The 18,079-nt window shown below is 34.1% G+C and overlaps 1 protein-coding gene across 2 annotated transcripts in view; it reads left to right on the top strand.

Moving 5' to 3' along the window:
- Positions 1-12,905, top strand: part of jupb (junction plakoglobin b) — a 90,140-nt gene extending 77,235 nt beyond the window's left edge. The window contains exons 10-16 of one of the 2 annotated variants that reach the window (XM_016455940.1): positions 2,233-2,385; positions 2,584-2,703; positions 4,542-4,692; positions 7,529-7,650; positions 8,872-8,914; positions 11,873-12,012; positions 12,151-12,905. In XM_016455940.1, coding sequence (XP_016311426.1) covers positions 2,233-2,385; positions 2,584-2,703; positions 4,542-4,692; positions 7,529-7,650; positions 8,872-8,914; positions 11,873-11,997 — 714 coding nt within the window. In that variant the 3' untranslated portion in view covers positions 11,998-12,012; positions 12,151-12,905. Of the gene's footprint in view, positions 1-2,232; positions 2,386-2,583; positions 2,704-4,541; positions 4,693-7,528; positions 7,651-8,871; positions 8,915-11,860; positions 12,013-12,150 lie in introns of both variants that reach the window. The other variant, XM_016455939.1, reaches the window with a different exon arrangement.
- The last annotated feature ends 5,174 nt before the right edge of the window (positions 12,906-18,079 follow it).

Raw genomic sequence — 18,079 nt, 5'->3', positions numbered from 1 at the left:
TTTTTTTCTGTTTTTATTACTTTGGAAACCATTGCATTAATCCATTAGTGAGCATAATAAAGCAATAACGATACATAAAAAATACATTGACAAATAGGCTCATGAAAAATTTTATGAACAGTAGTTAATTACATGCATTTTTTTGCACTTTTTATACATGGTTTCTCATATTTTTTTCTCAGCTGTGCTCAGATTTACTGAAAAGCCAAAGACTGCAATTAAAAGTCAAGTATCTTAATATGAACTTTCTCTTGAAATTCTTCTAAAACCAAATTAATGAATATTTTTCCTAGTAATATAGTTGTAGCCTAAGTATTGTAGTAGTACAGCCCAATGTTATGCATTTTATAACCGATTTTCGATATAAATTTATATCAGAACTATTTATTTTATAATGACTCTTATGTAGAAACCAGAAAACAGTTCAACGGTTTTACAAATGGAATTCATGCAGTATTGTAGTTGGACCGTCCCAGTTTGGCTGATGGCTTTAGTTGCACCCAGGCGGGGTGGAGAGAACAGAGCACTAATGCAACACACATGAGAGCCCAATGTGTGGAATGCATTGCATCATGGTTATTTGGAGGCGTTTTCGGCACTTGACATGGCTTGTCGTCCCACCCTGCGGAGATCTACTCTATCAGCCGGCGTTCTCTAATCAGCAGAGGAACATTGTTGACTAATGATGCGTTATGAAAGAGGCCGTATGAAATTAAGCGTTTACACAGCGCTCTTGGTGCACAGATGGTTAGGCAGAAGTAAAATGACAAACACTTCACAGCAATGCATGACATTTCTCTGAACTACATCGTGGAGTGATATAAGGTGACCGACAAAGATTCACATGTGCATTGATGCATCCATAAACGTTTGCGGCTGCGTTCAGTCTCACATCAAGCATCTCAACAAACTTTGTATTCAGCTCAAATTTTTAATTAAAAAAGCATTATTGCTGCAAGTAACATCGCTCGGTTGCCATCATGTTGATGTCGGTGCCTGGGTTTCGACAGTCGACAGTCAGCACTTTGGGATTTACAAGAGTGAGTCACTTGTTAAAGATGATGAAAGCTTTGAGGAATGGACTTACAATGGAGCTGCACAATGATAAATTCACAACAATTGGTTCAGTTTCGGTTCAGATTATGTCTTTTTGAAAAGGTACGGCGCTACAAAAGTGGGGCACGGTTCATTGTGTTTAAGAGACTTTAGCTAAACCCATCACAAAGAAAAATCACAAAGGAGAGCTTTTTCAAATTATTTTGTCATAGGCCGCAATAAGATTCATAGGACAGCAAGTGTTTGAATTTGGAGAGAAATTTACTTGCTTTTCATACCTTGCTTCTCAGATTTTTCTCAAGAAAAACTGTGCTCAGCTTTGCCAAAATACAAAGACAATCAAAAGCACACGTCAATATAAACTCAATATAAATTTCTCATTTAAATCTTCAAAATTATCTGAGTGATTTCAGTGTGTTTATTTACTTACTTTTGTTTTAGGCATTTTTAGAAAAATCATCAGCTAAAGGTGATATTTATATGATAATCATTATATAAACTCAATTAATTTCAATATAAACTCATCAAATTTCACATCAAATTCTCCCAGAAACAAATTATCTTTGGTTTGGTTATATCTAAATCTTATTATATTATTTATTTATTTATCTTAGGCATTTTATTTATATTTTGCTGATATTTAAATGATATTCAAATTAAAGAGATCAAACTTTTATTTAGAGCATTTTTTTTTATTAATTTTGCAATGAAAATAGTGTATTTCAGTATGAACTCATTGAATTTCACATCAGATTAATTCAAAACTAAATTATGAGCTATTTTATCTCATTTATTGTTTGCTCATTTTTTTGTATATTTAAACTGTGATCTTTTTTATTTAAATTTTGATTTTATTTATTTTCTGTGTTAAGCATGTTAAGAAAAAAACATCAGCTAAAAGTGATATTTCAATTATATGTATTTCAATATAAACTCAAATTTCACATTAAAATTCTTCCAAAACCTATTTATTTATTTAAATGATATTCAAGTGAAACAGAGCAAAGGTTTATATATATATATATATATATATATATATATATATAGCAATTCTTATTTACTTTGGAAACCACTGCATTATTCCATTTGTGAGCATAAAAAAGCAATAAGAAAATACAAACAGATAGATGAAAAACAGTAAACGATAGTTAATTATATGACTTTTTCGCACTCTAGGCCACAGTGGGTTTGATTCGTAACTTGGCCCTGTGTCCGGTCAATCAGGCGCCTCTGAGAGAATCTGGGACAATCCCTCGACTGGTCAACCTGCTCTTGAAAGCTCATCAGGAAACTCAAAGACACGGCTCAGGGGCCCAGCAGACCTATCAGGTGCTTTTGGAGCTTTTTATACCTGTGCATGGATTTTTCATATATCCTCTTTATTCACCCTCACATATAGGCCGAAGCCCTCAAAGGGAGGTCAAAATACAATCCAATTAGCATCAAGGTCCCAGTATTTGGCATAGACCAGGTCCCTTTAGCATTAGAGTTAATGTTTTCTTCACACTTTCTCTCTTTTTGTCACAGGATGGCGTGCGAATGGAGGAGATCGTGGAAGGCTGTACAGGCGCTTTGCATATACTGGCCAGAGATCCCATCAACCGAGGGGAGATCGCCAGCATGCAGACCATTCCTCTGTTTGTGCAAGTACGGAACCAATTTATGGCAGTCCTGGCAGTGAATGCGGTTCATCTGTGTGTGTTGTGATGCGTGGGTGTTGCGGGCGATGACTGCGGGGCGTCTGGCCGCTGTTTGCATGTGTGTGTTTGTCTGTGTTTATATAGTACGCTACCAGTACTATATGTAGCGAAGCTACATTTACATTTTTTTTTTTTTTTTTAAATACAGTCAAGCTTCTTTTTTGAAAAAGTAGTTAGCCATGCTACAAGCAAAAAGAAAAAAAAAAAAACTTAAGTGTGGGATATATTTTCTAAATACATAACTATCAGATGATAACTTTAATGTTTAGAGACACATTTTTCTAGCACAACAACAAGCAATTTGAGTGGGGTCATAGTATTAAATTTGAAGAGAGACATACTAATTAATAAAGCCAAATTTATATAATTTATATAGAATGAAACATAGTGATAAATAATAAAATATTTCATGAAAAAAAGATTAAACCTAAATGTCACAAGGACTTATGTGCAGTGTTATAGCGTTTATCTATTTTGAATATTACATTTATTTTTTATTTATTTGCTATATTTACTATTTACTTTTTATACACACACACTCACATATGTGGATATACATATATTTATATGTTTCCGTCTAATATAATATTTTCATCTCATTTTTGATGTAATATTTATATTATATTATATTATATTATATTTAGGGATGTACCGATACCACTTTTTCCAGTACTCGCCCAATACTGATACTTTTATTTTTGGTACTTGCCGATACCGAGTACCGATACCGATATTTTTTTTGCATTTGTACATTTTTTAAATATTGGGTACAGAAACAAAAAGTGTATGTATAATGTTAGTTAGTTAACTTAATTTATCAAATAGATACAGTCAAACCAAAATTTATTCAGACACCTTCAACATTTCTCACATTATCACAGTTTATTCGCTATAGTTTAGAAAATGGTAATAAAATATGACAAGAACTCAGAGTTAAACTGAGTCAGAACAAATTCAGCTTGATAATGTTAGATAACTTTGATAGAAAGGTATGTAATAGATTACAATCAACCAAAAATCAGACAGCTGTTAGTATGACAGTATTTACACAACTATGAATACTTTGTCGGGCAGCCCTTAGCCTTAATGACAGCCTGTATGTAGTCTCCTGGGCATGCAGTCATCCAGCTTCATGCAAACCTGAACTTCAATGTTTTTTCCCAGACTCGGTCTGAATAATTTTTGGTCCCAAAATTTGTATCAGTTTTACTTAACTCCATTCTGCTGTCTGTTGTTCTGTTGTCGGTGTTTCTTTGTCTGAATATGGCGCTTATCACATGCTGTGTGGTATCGGCTTTTGGTATCGGGGCATTTTAACGAGTACGAGTACAGGAGCTCAGTATCGGGCCCGATACCGATACCAGTATTGGTATCGGTGCATCCCTAATTATATTATATTATATTTTGTTTTATTTAAGCTTTACTTCAATTAATGAAAAAGATTACTAATTGTTTTAGCTTTATACAACACTGATTATGTGGAGGGACTCGTTGTGATTTGATTGAATTGGGGGGGGGGTTTGAAATGCCACAATACTGAAAAATACTGTTAATATTGTTACTAATTTTAGTCGCTTCCCAAAACACTGTGCATTATGTTATGTAATTACTTTAGTGCATGCTTTTGTCCAAAGTAACTTAAAAAATAGGAAACAGTTACATAAGAATTGCAAGATTGTTTAGAAAAGTACAACCTTGTAATGAAATGTAGGTGTTGATAAAGCAGTAGTGAAACCTGCATTCTTCTTAACCCCTCTCATTCTTTGACTTCCTCTTTCCTGTTAGCTTCTGTACTCCTACGTGGAGAACATAAAGCGTGTGTCTGCCGGTGTTTTGTGTGAACTGGCTCTGGATAAGCAGTGTGCCGAGATGATCGACGCAGAAGGAGCATCTGCACCTCTAATGGAGCTCCTGCACTCTCCCAATGAGGGGATTGGTGAGTGATGTGCATCGAGACAAAGTTTGATGCCACACCTCATTATGGCAAGCTGGTTTAACATTTAATGTATAAAACATACTATCATCTATTTTCATGTTACTAGTACTTATTTTTTTACTAGTACTTATTTATTAAATATTTATACCTATTAAATAGATAGAAGTACTAGGGCTGTCATGATAAATCGATGCATTGCGATTCATGGATCGATTCTGAATGCATCGCGATTCTCTCTGGAATCAATTTTGAGCTTAGTTTTTAACAGCAGATGGCACTCTAATCTAGTTTTTAACCACACACTCAAATGCTCACGAAGAAGAGCGCTTGTGAATTCAGCTGAGTCATGTAATTACACCTCAGCTTAGAATGCTTTTATGACACAAGATTAATGTAAACACAGTTCACTGTGAACACCCTTGTAATTCGCTTCAAACTTTTCGAACTTTATGAATGATTATTTTAGGTGTGTATGGAACAGGAAGCAAGCAGAGTATGATTGTTTCTAAAGCATGCAGTGCCATCTGCTGTTAAAAACTAAGCTCAGAATCAATTCGAGAGAGAATCACGATGCATTCGAACAATCTCAGAGTCGATGCAGAATCATTACTCAATCGCAATGCATCGATTTATTTACCCAGTCCTAACAAGTACTTATTGATAGATGCTAATTTTTATTATTGGATACCAGTACTTATGCTAGATACTAGTACTTATTATTAGATACTAGAAGTTATTTTTGGAGTACTACTAGTAACTATTATTAGATACTAGTATGTATTCATTAGATACCAGTAGATATTATTAAATGTTTCAGTGACTAGTAACTTAGTAAAATTTTTCCCATTGACGTCTATGGGGATTTGTCATTCAGATATCAACTATTCAGATTTGAGTCTAATAAATGTATATCAGTGTGTACTAGTACCTATTATTAGATACTAGTACTTAATCATTGAATACTAGTACTTGTATTAGATACTAATATATATTAAATAGATGCTAGTAGTTACTTACAACTAGTATTTTTTCATTAGATACTAGTTCTTATTATTAGATACTAGTACCTATTAAATAGGTACTTGTATGTATTGATTAGCTTCTAGTTCTTCTTGAATAGATATTAGCACACACTTATTAGATACCAGTACTTACTGATCCTTTTTATTATAAGTTTTTTTTTATTATCTTACTGGTGAGGCTTTTAATTGAACTCTTCAGTGGCCGATCTGACTAGTCGTAAGACAAGTTAAAAAAGCAGGTATGACTAGTATAATACGATTTGTTACTAGTAACAATTACAAAAGGTACTACTACCTAATTAATAACTACAAGTATCTGTTAAATATGAGCTAGCATCTAATGAAAAGTGATAGTATTTAATAAACAAGTACTAGTATCTAATGAACACTTACTAGAAATATTGAAAAAGATAATAGTCACTATTGTAATACATACTAGTCAGAACTGAATGAGAGCTCCCCATAGAAGTCAATGGTAAAAATTTGAAATGTGTTACTAGCAACAGTATTATAGTTACTAGTTACTATTGAAATAATTGCTAGTATCTAATAAATAAGAAATTATTAAGTACTAGCATCTTTAAAAAGTCATTAGTATCTAAAGATTAAGCACTAGTGGCTGAAGAATATGTACTAGTCCTGATTGAATAAGTAAAGTATTTAATGGAATAAAAAAAGTACTAGTAGCATGATATTAATACGTTTAAGGATTAAATGTTAAAACAGCGTGCCATATCTCATGACTAATTACGTAAGTGTCACTCCATGTTGTTAAAACACAGAAAAGAGCCATGTGCCATTGGACAGATCATAGTTTGTACATCCATTTGAAACTATGTAAACCTTTCCTCTGATTTTGCATCACACTCCCAGTGGAAATAATGTAAGCTGATACAGAAAACTGGCATCCCTGAGTTCTTCTGTTTACAGTATTACACCAGCAGCTTTCATAAACCACCAACACTGACAATGACAGTCTGGGGTAGACAAACACTGTCAGAGATGCAGCATTTCGTTATGTTGACTTTGGTGCCACACTTCAATATAGAAAAGGAGCCGAACACACGAGAGACCACAAGTTCGCAAGTGAATCCTCAGCTCAACACTTGGTTTCTCACGTAATGTGTAAAATGGCTTTTAGTCTCACAAGCTGAAATTTTCACTTTCAGGAATACATTTGGATAATAGTATAGCCTAATCTATACAATAAGCAAGAACAGTCTTTTTATATATATAAAAAGGCCATCTGACTGACATGTAACACAACACATCACTTGATTACACTTCACTTGATTTGGTGTGACATTTAAAGGGGTCCTATTATGCTTTTTCACGTTTTCAGCTTTAGTTAGTCTGTAATGTTGCTGTTTGAGTGTGTTTTTCGAACAACCTAGTATGAGAGCATGTTCTAGTACACCCCCAAAACAAAATCAAGACTTTGTAAAAGAACATAATAGGACCCCTTTAAGGACAGGCAATTTGTGTGTTACATTATGAAATGTCATTTTTTCAAAATTCTTTGATGAAAATAAAATTCTGTAAAACAGCATTTATTTCAAATAGAAATCTTTTGTAACAATGTAAAAGTCTTTACTGTCATTTTTTACTTCAAATTTCTTATAGAATTATTATCAATGTATGTATGAATGTATGTATGTATTTTCTTTCCACATTTATTAAGTAAATATATTTGGTGCATTATATAAATTACATAAAAATAATAATAATATTAATCCATAATAATATGTAAATAATTATGATGTATCATATCATATATTAAAATAATCTGCTTGTAATCATTCTCTCTTCTTCAGCCACCTATGCTGCGGCCGTTCTCTTCCGCATCTCTGAGGACAAGAGTTCAGACTACAGGAAGCGTGTGTCGGTGGAGCTCACTCATTCCCTCTTCAAACATGACCCTGCAGCCTGGGAAATGGTGAATATATTTATTCAGGAGTCACACAGCACTCTAGCACACTCTCAGATTAGTGCGCATTATTATTAATGAGACCATTTCGAATTATGTATGCCGTGTCAATTTTTAGCAATCGTAATTAAATAATTAAATTGATACGGCATAACTGACGATAGACCTTTCAATTATTGAAAGTTAATGCGAACCAAGTTGGTAATTCAACCCAGAGTGTGCATTTGTTTTCAATAATTCAATGTTTCAGTGTCAATTTAGTTTCTTATACAGCTATCGGTTGTATGATTGTCAAATGCGCATTGATATTTTTAGCCATTTTTTTGGTGTGTAGATCAGGAAAAATGGCTCAGAAAAGTGATGTTAGTTATCATGTGTCCAGATGCAACTTGATTTGATATTTTTTTAAATGCAATGACATTTAAATGTTCTTGTGTGTGACTTGTGTCCAAAAGGTTTGAAGTACTTTTTGAGTCCATTGTGTAATACTTTAAATAATTGTAAATGAGACAGGTAGGAGACGTATACGTAAAGAAGGCATATACAGTATGTCCAAATGAAAGTGAATGGTGACCACAGCAGTCAGGCAAGATTTTCTGTGAATAACAACTTAAATTTCAGTCTGATTCTCACACAAAACTTCAGAAGGCTTGAAATATAGTGCGTGAGTCATATGAACCACTTTTATGCTTATTTTTTTGGCTTACTTGGAGCTTGATAGGCCCAGTCCTCATTCACTTTCATTGTATGGACCAGAGCAGCTCAGACATTCTGTTAAATTTCTCCTTTGGTGTTCAAAAGAAGAAAGAAAGTCATACAGGTTTAAAATGGCAAGAGTAAATTAAAGAGTAAAGAGTAAACCTACCAATATGCTTTTAAGAAAGCCGCTAAAGCAAACACACGACGACACAAGATTTTTGCTCACCAAGATCAAATTGATTTGATCAAAAATGCACTAAAATCAGTAATATTGTGAAATATTATTACCATTTAAAATAGCTGTTTTCTATTTGAATATGTTTTAAAGGATAATTTATTCCTGTGATCAAAGCTGAATTTTCAGCATCATTACTCCAGTCTTCAGTGTCACGTGATCCTTCAGAAATCATTCTAATATGCTGATTTGATGCTTGTTACATATATTTGATTTCCTGATATTTGAAAAGTATCATATCCTTGTTCTATATGAAAGAACTTTTAATGAAAATGTTTGCATTCATATTCTTTCAGGCACACGCCGCCATGCCACTCGACCCTGGATATATACCAGATGGTGAGTCGAGAGCCCAGCACATTCACTCACTATCCTTCTGCTTTAGTATGCAACACCACCACAAATTGCCTATTTATCCGGCACATCTCGCTGGATTAGAGCGAAGAGCATTAAAATAAAATGCCACATGACAAATGAGTTATGGCATGCGTATGCATGTGAGAGAGGGGTCAAAGACGAAAAGATAAAGAGAGACAGTCATTGAATTCACATTTATCAAGCGCAAGAGCGGTTGGACTGCGTTGTTGTCAGTCCGTCCCACGAACTGACAGAATGCTGTGTTCCTCAGAGAGGGAACATTAAGTATGCAATGTGCTGTTCACTCATTCGTCGAATTTGAAAATAAAAAACAACCCACTGAAACCAGATCACCCTGTTTGACACTGACACAGTTCAGCCATAAAATATCTGAAGAACACCCCACAGTTTGTAAAAATAAGAAAAAAAAGGACTAACAATGAAAGTCTACAATAAATACATCTGTATGGAAAACTTAGTCTTTAGCAAAAGACTATAAACTAATTCAGAATGAGAATGTAAGAATGATTCTGTTCAATTAATTATTGTTTTACGATGAATAATGAACAGACTGTTTCATGGAATGATTAGATAATAAATTATAGTACACATTCAATTAAATAATAAAAAACAGCAACAGTTCGTCTGACTTTGAAAGTCTAACTTGACAGTTTTCACTTCACAATTGTTCCCTGCAGATCTTGGACTGTCTACAAAAAATCTGATGAAAATAAATGCAGCTGTAATATTTTGTCTTGCACAAAACAAACATCATTTTCTATGTACGATTACAAATATGACACGTGAAGTTTGAGGATGAGCTTGTTTTTGTTTTTTTTTACCTGATTCTTCAGGCGTTTCTGCTCTGGTCTCAGGGGTGTTGTGCTTCTGTCTGAATGTTGGTGTATTAAAGGGTTAGTTCACCTAAAAATTAAAATTCTGTCATTAATTACTCACCCTCGTGTCGTTCTAAACCCGTAAGACCTCCGTTCATCTTCGGAACACAAATTAAGATATTTTTGATGAATTCTGAGAGCTCTCTGACCCTCCCATAGACAGCAAGGTAACTACCACGATCAAGGTCCAGAAACGTAGCAAGGAGATCGGTAAAATAATCCATGTGACATCAGGTGTTCAACCGTAATTTTACGAAGCTACGAGAATACTTTTTGTACGCAAAGAAAGCAAAAATAACGACTTTAGTCAACAATTCGTCTCCTCCGCATCACCCTGGTGCCATTTTGGAGAGTATCCACTGAACGTAAACAGCGTATTCTGTGTCAGCTGCATCACGCGGATACGTTGTTTTCATTCAAATCAAAACGTAAACAACGTAGAAAACGTATCAGTATGACGCAGCTAACACAGAATAGCATACGCTCTTTACATTTAAAATTCGGAAATTATGTTCCGAAGACGAACGGAGATCTTACGGTTTAGAACGACATGAGGATGAGTAATTAATGACAGAATTTTCATTTTGGGGTGAACTATCTCTTTAACAAGTGTGACAGTTGGATTCATTGAATTTGTTCATCTGAAATCCCCCTCGGTCACTTACATTTCATTAACCAGCTCTCCATCAATGTCAAGGCTCCTCCATCATGTGAAATTGCTGGAAGTATTTTGCATGTTTTTATTATTTTTTTTTCCCCTGCTCAAAGTTGTATCAATCAGTGAAGTGATTAATTAAGGCAATGATGCTGTGCACACGGTGTACAGTTATACTGATTTGACCATGGTTAGAGGAGTTTCAGACACTGCTTTACTTCTGCACATCTCATTACTGAACACAATGGCCTTGAGCAGCTTAGTGCTTTCATAAAAAGGCAGCAAATATGACGTTCAATGAATAATTTAATCTAATAATAATAATAATAATATCAAATTACCTTGAAATTATTTAATTAATAGGACTGTCAATTTAACATGATAATTTAAATATTATAATTTAAAAACAACACGTTGAAAAATGTCCAAATTTGGTCTGACCAAACCTATGTAACAAATACATATAATTAATTCTTCTGTATATACTTCTAATTCTGTCTATGAGTTTAAAACTAAATAGAACTTTTATTTTCTTACTTTGGCTTTTTAAACTTTGTATGTTTTTTTATTATTGTTCTCATTGACATTATCTTTTATTATTGTTTTTATCTTATTTGTACAGCACTATGGTCAGCTGCTGTTGTGCTTAATAAATACATGAATGAATGAATGAATGAATGAATTACACTATATCTTTGTATACATTATATGGTGACATTAACTAACTGTATAGTTAATGCATTTACTATTATAAATGTAATATTTTATATATAAGCAAAATATGAATGAAATATTATATTGTATATAATATTTCAGTGTAATTTATATTCATATATAATTATATATAAGAATATATAATTATAAGAAATTATATATGAATATAAGAATAAATTACAGAATATATAAGTATATATAAATTATATAATCTGTAATTTATTAACATTTATTAAAATTTGTAATTGATTAAAAATACAAAATATTATGTGTGTGTGTGTGTGATGTAATATTTCATAAATCTTTGTATACATTTCTTTTTATTTATATATTTTTAACAATGCAACAAATAATTATTATTAAATAATTAAAGAAAACAACAAAGACAAAAACAATTGAAATATTTAGTTTGCAAATAATTACTGTAACTTTAATCTTTCTCGCTCTCTCTCCCCTCTCTCTCTCTCTCTCTCTCTCTCTCTCTCTCTCTCTCTCTCTCTCTCTCTCTCTCTCTCTCTCTCTCTCTCTCTCTCTCTCTCTCTCTCTCTCTCTCTCTCTCTCTCTCTCTCTCTCTCTCTCTCTCTCTCTCTCTCTCTCTCTCTCTCTCTCTCTCTCTCTCTCTCTCTCTCTCTCTCTCTCTCTCTCTCTCTCTCTCGATGTAAGATCTGGATGCAGTTTACCCTCCATATGGTTACTCTGATTTACCCATGGATGGCCTCCCGCTGGACGCTGAGCTACATGAGCAATACATGCCAGAAATGACCTATGACCCTCGACAGGTGTACCCAAATCCTCTTTAACAACACTGCCAGCAGGTTAGCTTGCACACGCTTCCCCAACGTCCAATTCAGAGTCTCTAGTGGTGGATTATCTCGTTCTTAAGATGTTTATTTTCTGAACATGTGATTCCTGAATAAAATTTAAAAAAATCACAACAAAGATGTTCCTCTCAGTCTTCAGGTCAAATGAAGTGGATGATGAAGATGGAGACTACAAACCAGTTTGTTCCCTGCAAAAAAACACGGAGCAGGGCTTGAACTGTGCAGTGCTCGAACGAAAGAAGAACAAAACACACGACTTGCTTTAGTTCACCACCGGTCTGTTTGTGACGTGAACTCTAAGCACTGCCTAACTCATCTTGTTATCTTGTGCTACTAACAGAGTGACAAAGCCTAAAAGTGTGGTGACGCGATAAGCATGTGATCATAACATGTACATTGTGTACTTTATATTGTTTGTCCAAAGATGTCCAGACAACTCCGTCCTAGAAATGTAGCATAGCTAGCTAGCGGCTCAGCCACACGAGGGGTCGTTTTCCTTTGCGTTCTGTGTATTTGTGGCTCTGAGGCATTGCTACTGAGTAGAAAATAAACAAAAGCAACAACAAAACCTACATCTAAAAACAGAAACTCGTTTGTATTTTCATAATCTCACTATTATAAGATGATATGTTGTCCTGCCTTTGTTCTGGTACTGCAAACCTCTTCTAACAGGCCAAGGGCAGGATTTCTTCTGTTTGTGCTTGATTTCTTTATTGTGTTTAAGAGACAAACTGATATTCAGTTGGAAGAGAAGGTTTGTGGCATATGATTTCATGTAAAGACATTTTAGCAGGCATTGATGGATGACAGATCTGTAAACATTACTCACAGCTATAACATACAAAAGTATTTGGACACAAATTCAGAATAAACCAATAAAATATTAATGCCAGTGGTTTTGGAATTAAATTCTCAACAAGCACATACAAGTGTCCAAATACAGTTGGCTATAGGTCGATTTATTTTCTATTATAAATTAACTGTATTTTTTAATGACACTGCTATCATGCAACAACATTGTAATCCAAAATTAATTTTAGGATTCATACATCTGCACGTATGTCAACGTTGCTAAATGAAATAAGTACAATGTATGGCCACTTTTGTAGTATATTTTAGAGAAATCTAATATACAATGAGTCTATAAAATGCTATTCAGTGCTATTACTGTAACAGGGAACATTTCATAAGGAGCATGATGTCATTATCCTGAATTAGATTTTTATTTTTTGCACAATAATCGGTTAGTTTTGTTATTTTGATTATGCTCTAGAATGATGATATATTGCTGTTCATTAAGATTGAACACAGTGTACTGTTTTACAAAGGAATGATTAGCATTATAGTGATTGCTTTTCCCACCTTGCAATTTTAAGTCACCCCTAAATAGTTTCCAGCTAGACTTTTTTAATACAAAATAACCCCATTATTATTATTACACAGCTCTCTGGAACACTTTATTCTGATTGGTCAAATTATTGTACGATTACGACTGGTCGACTACATTATCCTTTACTTGTTTACTCCAGAGTATTCACTCTCTTATATCCTCTTTATATAACATCCCTTAGACTTTAAATATTTTTTATACAAAAACGGTATTGTTTTACATCATTGTAAATAGAAAGATATAAATGTGCTAATCTTGTTTTGAATGACATGCTGAATTTTGTGGTCATATGACTGATTATGATGCAAGGGATCTGTATTTGAAAGGCATTGCAATCGGTGTGACGTGTGATTGCTGATTGATGAAATTACAGTAATTGTCAAGCATCATTCATTAACTGTAACTATAGTGGAGAATTTAGCTTCATGATTACAAATCTGCCTGCCATCTGTTGGTATATAAGGAACATGTATGTGCCAAAAGTAATAGTGGTTATATTCATGAAGACTATTCTGGTACAGTTGCCCCAGTTATGCTCAAATCTTTTATAGCAGTGGTGTTAGTATCAGTCATGTTAAAGGAATAGTTCACACAAAAATAAAAATTGGCTGAATATTTATTCACCCTCAGGCCGCGCAAGAGTTTGTTTCTTCATCTGAACAGATTTAGAGAAATGTAGCTCTACATCACTTGCTCCAGTCAATCAATTGATGTCTTGTGAAGTGAAAACCTGCAAGTTTGTAAGAAACAAATCCATCAAGACATTAACTTAAGTCCACTGCTTCCAGCTAAAATACGAATCCATGATGCATAATATTGTTTTCTCCAGTGAAAAAGTCGTCTCGTCTGAATCAGGAGAGAAATATGCACAGATCGAGCACTGGTTACTAGCAAAAACAGTTCTAAACAAATGTTTTGGTGGATTTTGATGTGAGAGGACAACAAGGGATAGTCACTGGAGGAAGCATTATTATGGATTATGGACTCATATTTTGGCCAAAAGCGATTTTTAAAGTTAAAATTGATGGATTTGTTTCTTACAAACAGATTTTCGCTTCACAAGATATGACATGGACTGGATTTATATGGATTACTTGTGGATTATTGTGATGTTTTTATCAGCTGTTTGGACTCTCATTCTGACGGCACCCATTCACTTATTGGTGAGCAAGTGATGTAATGCCGAATTTCTCCAAATCTGTTCTGATGAAGAAACAAGCTCATCTACATCTTGGATGGCCTGAGGGTGTGTAAATTTGTCAGCAAATATTTATTTTGGGGTCAACTATTCCTTTCACTTTTAAGCAAATATGTTGCAGTTGTCCTATTGATTGGCAGCTCAGTCTGAGAAACAGGATAATTTGGTTAGTTACGTGGGATCTTTCATGCCATGGAGAGATTTGTGATTTTTCCTGCATATTCAGTGATAATTGCACTCCTGATGATGCTGTCATCATAGAGTAAATCATTTCAACATGCCCACCTGCAAGAAAAAAACAACAACAAAAAAACATGCACGGAATCTCAATGGGAAATCACAGTGAATATGCATTTTTACTGAACATTTTAGTTTGACAGTGTTTTTTGTTTGTTTTCAAATAAACTTAATTATATTAACTGTCTCAGCTCCTTGACTTTTATTCAAGGTGAAGCACCTACAATCATACTAGCACTGTATATGAAAAGTTCTTGTCTCATAATTTAATTGACTCATTGAATGATCATTTGTTAAGCACATTTGGCCAGAGTGTTAGAGGTTGAAACACTGAGAGACATCTATGGATACCATCTTCATACAATGAATGACCCACTTATCCAGGCTTGCATTTACTGTTCTGTTGAAGCAGTTGTAATATATAAAAGTTAGTTCAAAAAGTGAACTATTTGCAAAGATTACCAAATAATCTACTGACACTCCAGCCTAAGGCCTATCTGGCACATCTTACTTGATGACCCCCTTTATCACACACATAATTTAACCTATTATTCAAAGAAAGCTTGATGTTGTGAAAGTTGTTTTTCATAGTCGAGCCTAAATGCTAAGAAAGCATTTGTGACACATAGTAAGTTGAACATAATTTTCTTCTGACAGTAGGCCGATGTAATACCACAGAGAATGTGGTGTTGTGTTTCCTGTGCAGTTAATGCACACATGACTGTAATAAGTCATATAAATCAAAATAGTACATCTTATAGCACCACCACGTGTCAGCATTTGGCATTCTGGTATTTAGGACACTTGTGCTGTTTTCTTCCTCAGTATCATAACATAGCATTGCTTGAATGAAATATGCACGAGAATCTGCATTTGAGAATCGGTTTTATTGGGGATATTTTGGTAATATTTTAATAGGCGAAGCAAAACTGCAACTGAACTTTACAGAGTTATCATGCACGCATTTTGTATGTAAACATCAGTTTCAGCGACATAATGTTGGGAAGATGATAATATGACTACATTCAATTATCTGCGAATTATCTGTCTGCTTGATTTTAAAGCATTTGAAACAAAACATTCTCACAAAATCATTAAGAAATAAAGGAGGGCTTACATTTTTTTCGCATTATGTGTAAATGGGATTTACCACCAAAAATGACCATGTTCACAAGGTCAGAAAACTTGGAGTTCAATATAATCTTATATAATATAAAAATAGATATAATTATAAAAAGGGATATAATATAATATATTTTAGCGAAAAATAATACGATTTTAGACAAAAATAACAGGGTTATAATAGAAACCCTAACAGAATAATCCCAAGCACTCAGAATTTCGCAGCTTTGCGTGCAATTATTTAATAAAGCTAGCTCTTTTAAAATCAATAATAAACATTTTCACGCCAAGACGTACAGTGACGTAATTTCCGGTTTGAACGGCAGAGCAGCAAATCAGGGCGATTGACGAGCGAGATCATGTATGAGGGGAACCCGGTTTGCGAAAACATCGGACATTGCGGGGAAAAAGTAGGCACAAACATTGTATTACTTCATTACATAAACACGTTATGTCAGGTTTGACCGACGGAACATTTTCTTCACGAAACGTCTTGACGTGATGGACGCACCTGCCAAGCGCGATGCCAAGCTAAGCTAAGGCTAAAGTCGAGCTAATTCACAATCAAATAAATATGCAAATAAAACACGAGACATGCATTTCGATGTCATTAGATGAGCGATATTTAATGATTTTGTCGTCAACGAAATGAGCTGAAAAGAGTAACGTTATACGGGTTAAATGGTCGTAGCCTGCAGGCCGTGTTGTTTACATACTAACGTTATATAAATTAATCTAGTTTCATCTGAATTTCCATAGTTCCTACACTAATTTATAGTAACGTTACAATAAACTGCTAATTTTAATCTAGCCATCATGGGCATCAGAAATGCGGACGTCCCATATACATTTATATATTTTACAGTAATAATAATTGTAGTTAATATGGTTTCCATTCTGTTTTTCTAAAACAACAAAATGGTATCGAAAGAAATACTGATAAAACTCCGTTAAGATAAAGTCATGAGCTGTCAGATGTAGTATGTGGTTGTTAACTTAAATTAAATAAGAGGTTTATGATTAAATGCTGAAGAATATGGATCAGTGTCTGCCTGTTTGTAACGATAAACATTGTCAAAGGAATGATTAGCATTATAAATAGGGTTGTCTATTTGGACCATAAACTTGGATAATATATGTGCACCACTTTCCAGCAGTTATGAATCGTGAAGTACTTACGAATCGCTGATTTCTGAATGTCAGATTTAGGAAATCGGACATATATTCCGTATATATACCACAGTTTTATAAGGTTTTTTGTGGAAATGAATACTTTTATTCAGCAAGGATGCATTACATTTATCAAAAGTGGCAGTAAAGGCATTTATAATGTTACAAAAGATTGCTGTTTCAAATAAATGCTTTTCTTTTGAACTTTCTTTGAATCAGGAAGAGCAAAAAATATCAGTTTTCACAAAAATATGAAGCCGCACAACTGTTTTCAACATTGATAATATTAAAGGTCCCATGACATGCTGGTTTATGCTTCGCTCGTTTGCAAGCCATGATGTCTCTCGAGGAAAAAAAAATATTGCGCTCGCCTCGCACGGCAGTAGCTCATTTTCTCATGGGCGGGCCAAATTATCTGGGCGGGCAAAGCAGAGAAAGGGGAGGTAACCTTTCCCCGTATGACGACATAAAGGGAAGATTCCAGATTGGGCCATCTGAGCTTTCATTTTCTCAAAGGCAAAGCAGGATACCCAGGGCTCGGTTTACACCTATCGCCATTTCTAGCCACTGGGGGACCATAGGCAGGCTAGGGGAACTCATATTAATGTTAAAAAACCTCATAAAGTGAAATTTTCATGCCATGGGACCTTTAAGAAACGTTTGTTGAGCAGAAACATCACATGAATAATTACATTTTAAATATATTCAAATAGAAAACAGCTATTTTAAAGTGTAATAATATTTTAGAATAGTACTGTTCTTACTGCATATTTCATGGGGAAAAATGACCTAGTTCTTCCAAGTTAACCCTATATATGCACACACACATTTTATATTGTGTGTATTAAAGTTATAATCGGTTTGATTGACAATTATTTTCTGTTTCTATAGGTAACTGTCTTCATGAAGTTTTAATTGTCACATACTCTCAGCTGTAAACACCC

Source organism: Sinocyclocheilus anshuiensis, unplaced genomic scaffold (assembly GCF_001515605.1).
Source record: "Sinocyclocheilus anshuiensis isolate Anshui unplaced genomic scaffold, SAMN03320099.WGS_v1.1 scaffold379, whole genome shotgun sequence".
Classification (NCBI taxonomy): domain Eukaryota; kingdom Metazoa; phylum Chordata; class Actinopteri; order Cypriniformes; family Cyprinidae; genus Sinocyclocheilus; species Sinocyclocheilus anshuiensis.
The sequence above is the reverse complement of the archived record's forward strand: the minus strand, read 5'-3'. Positions and strand labels throughout refer to the sequence as shown.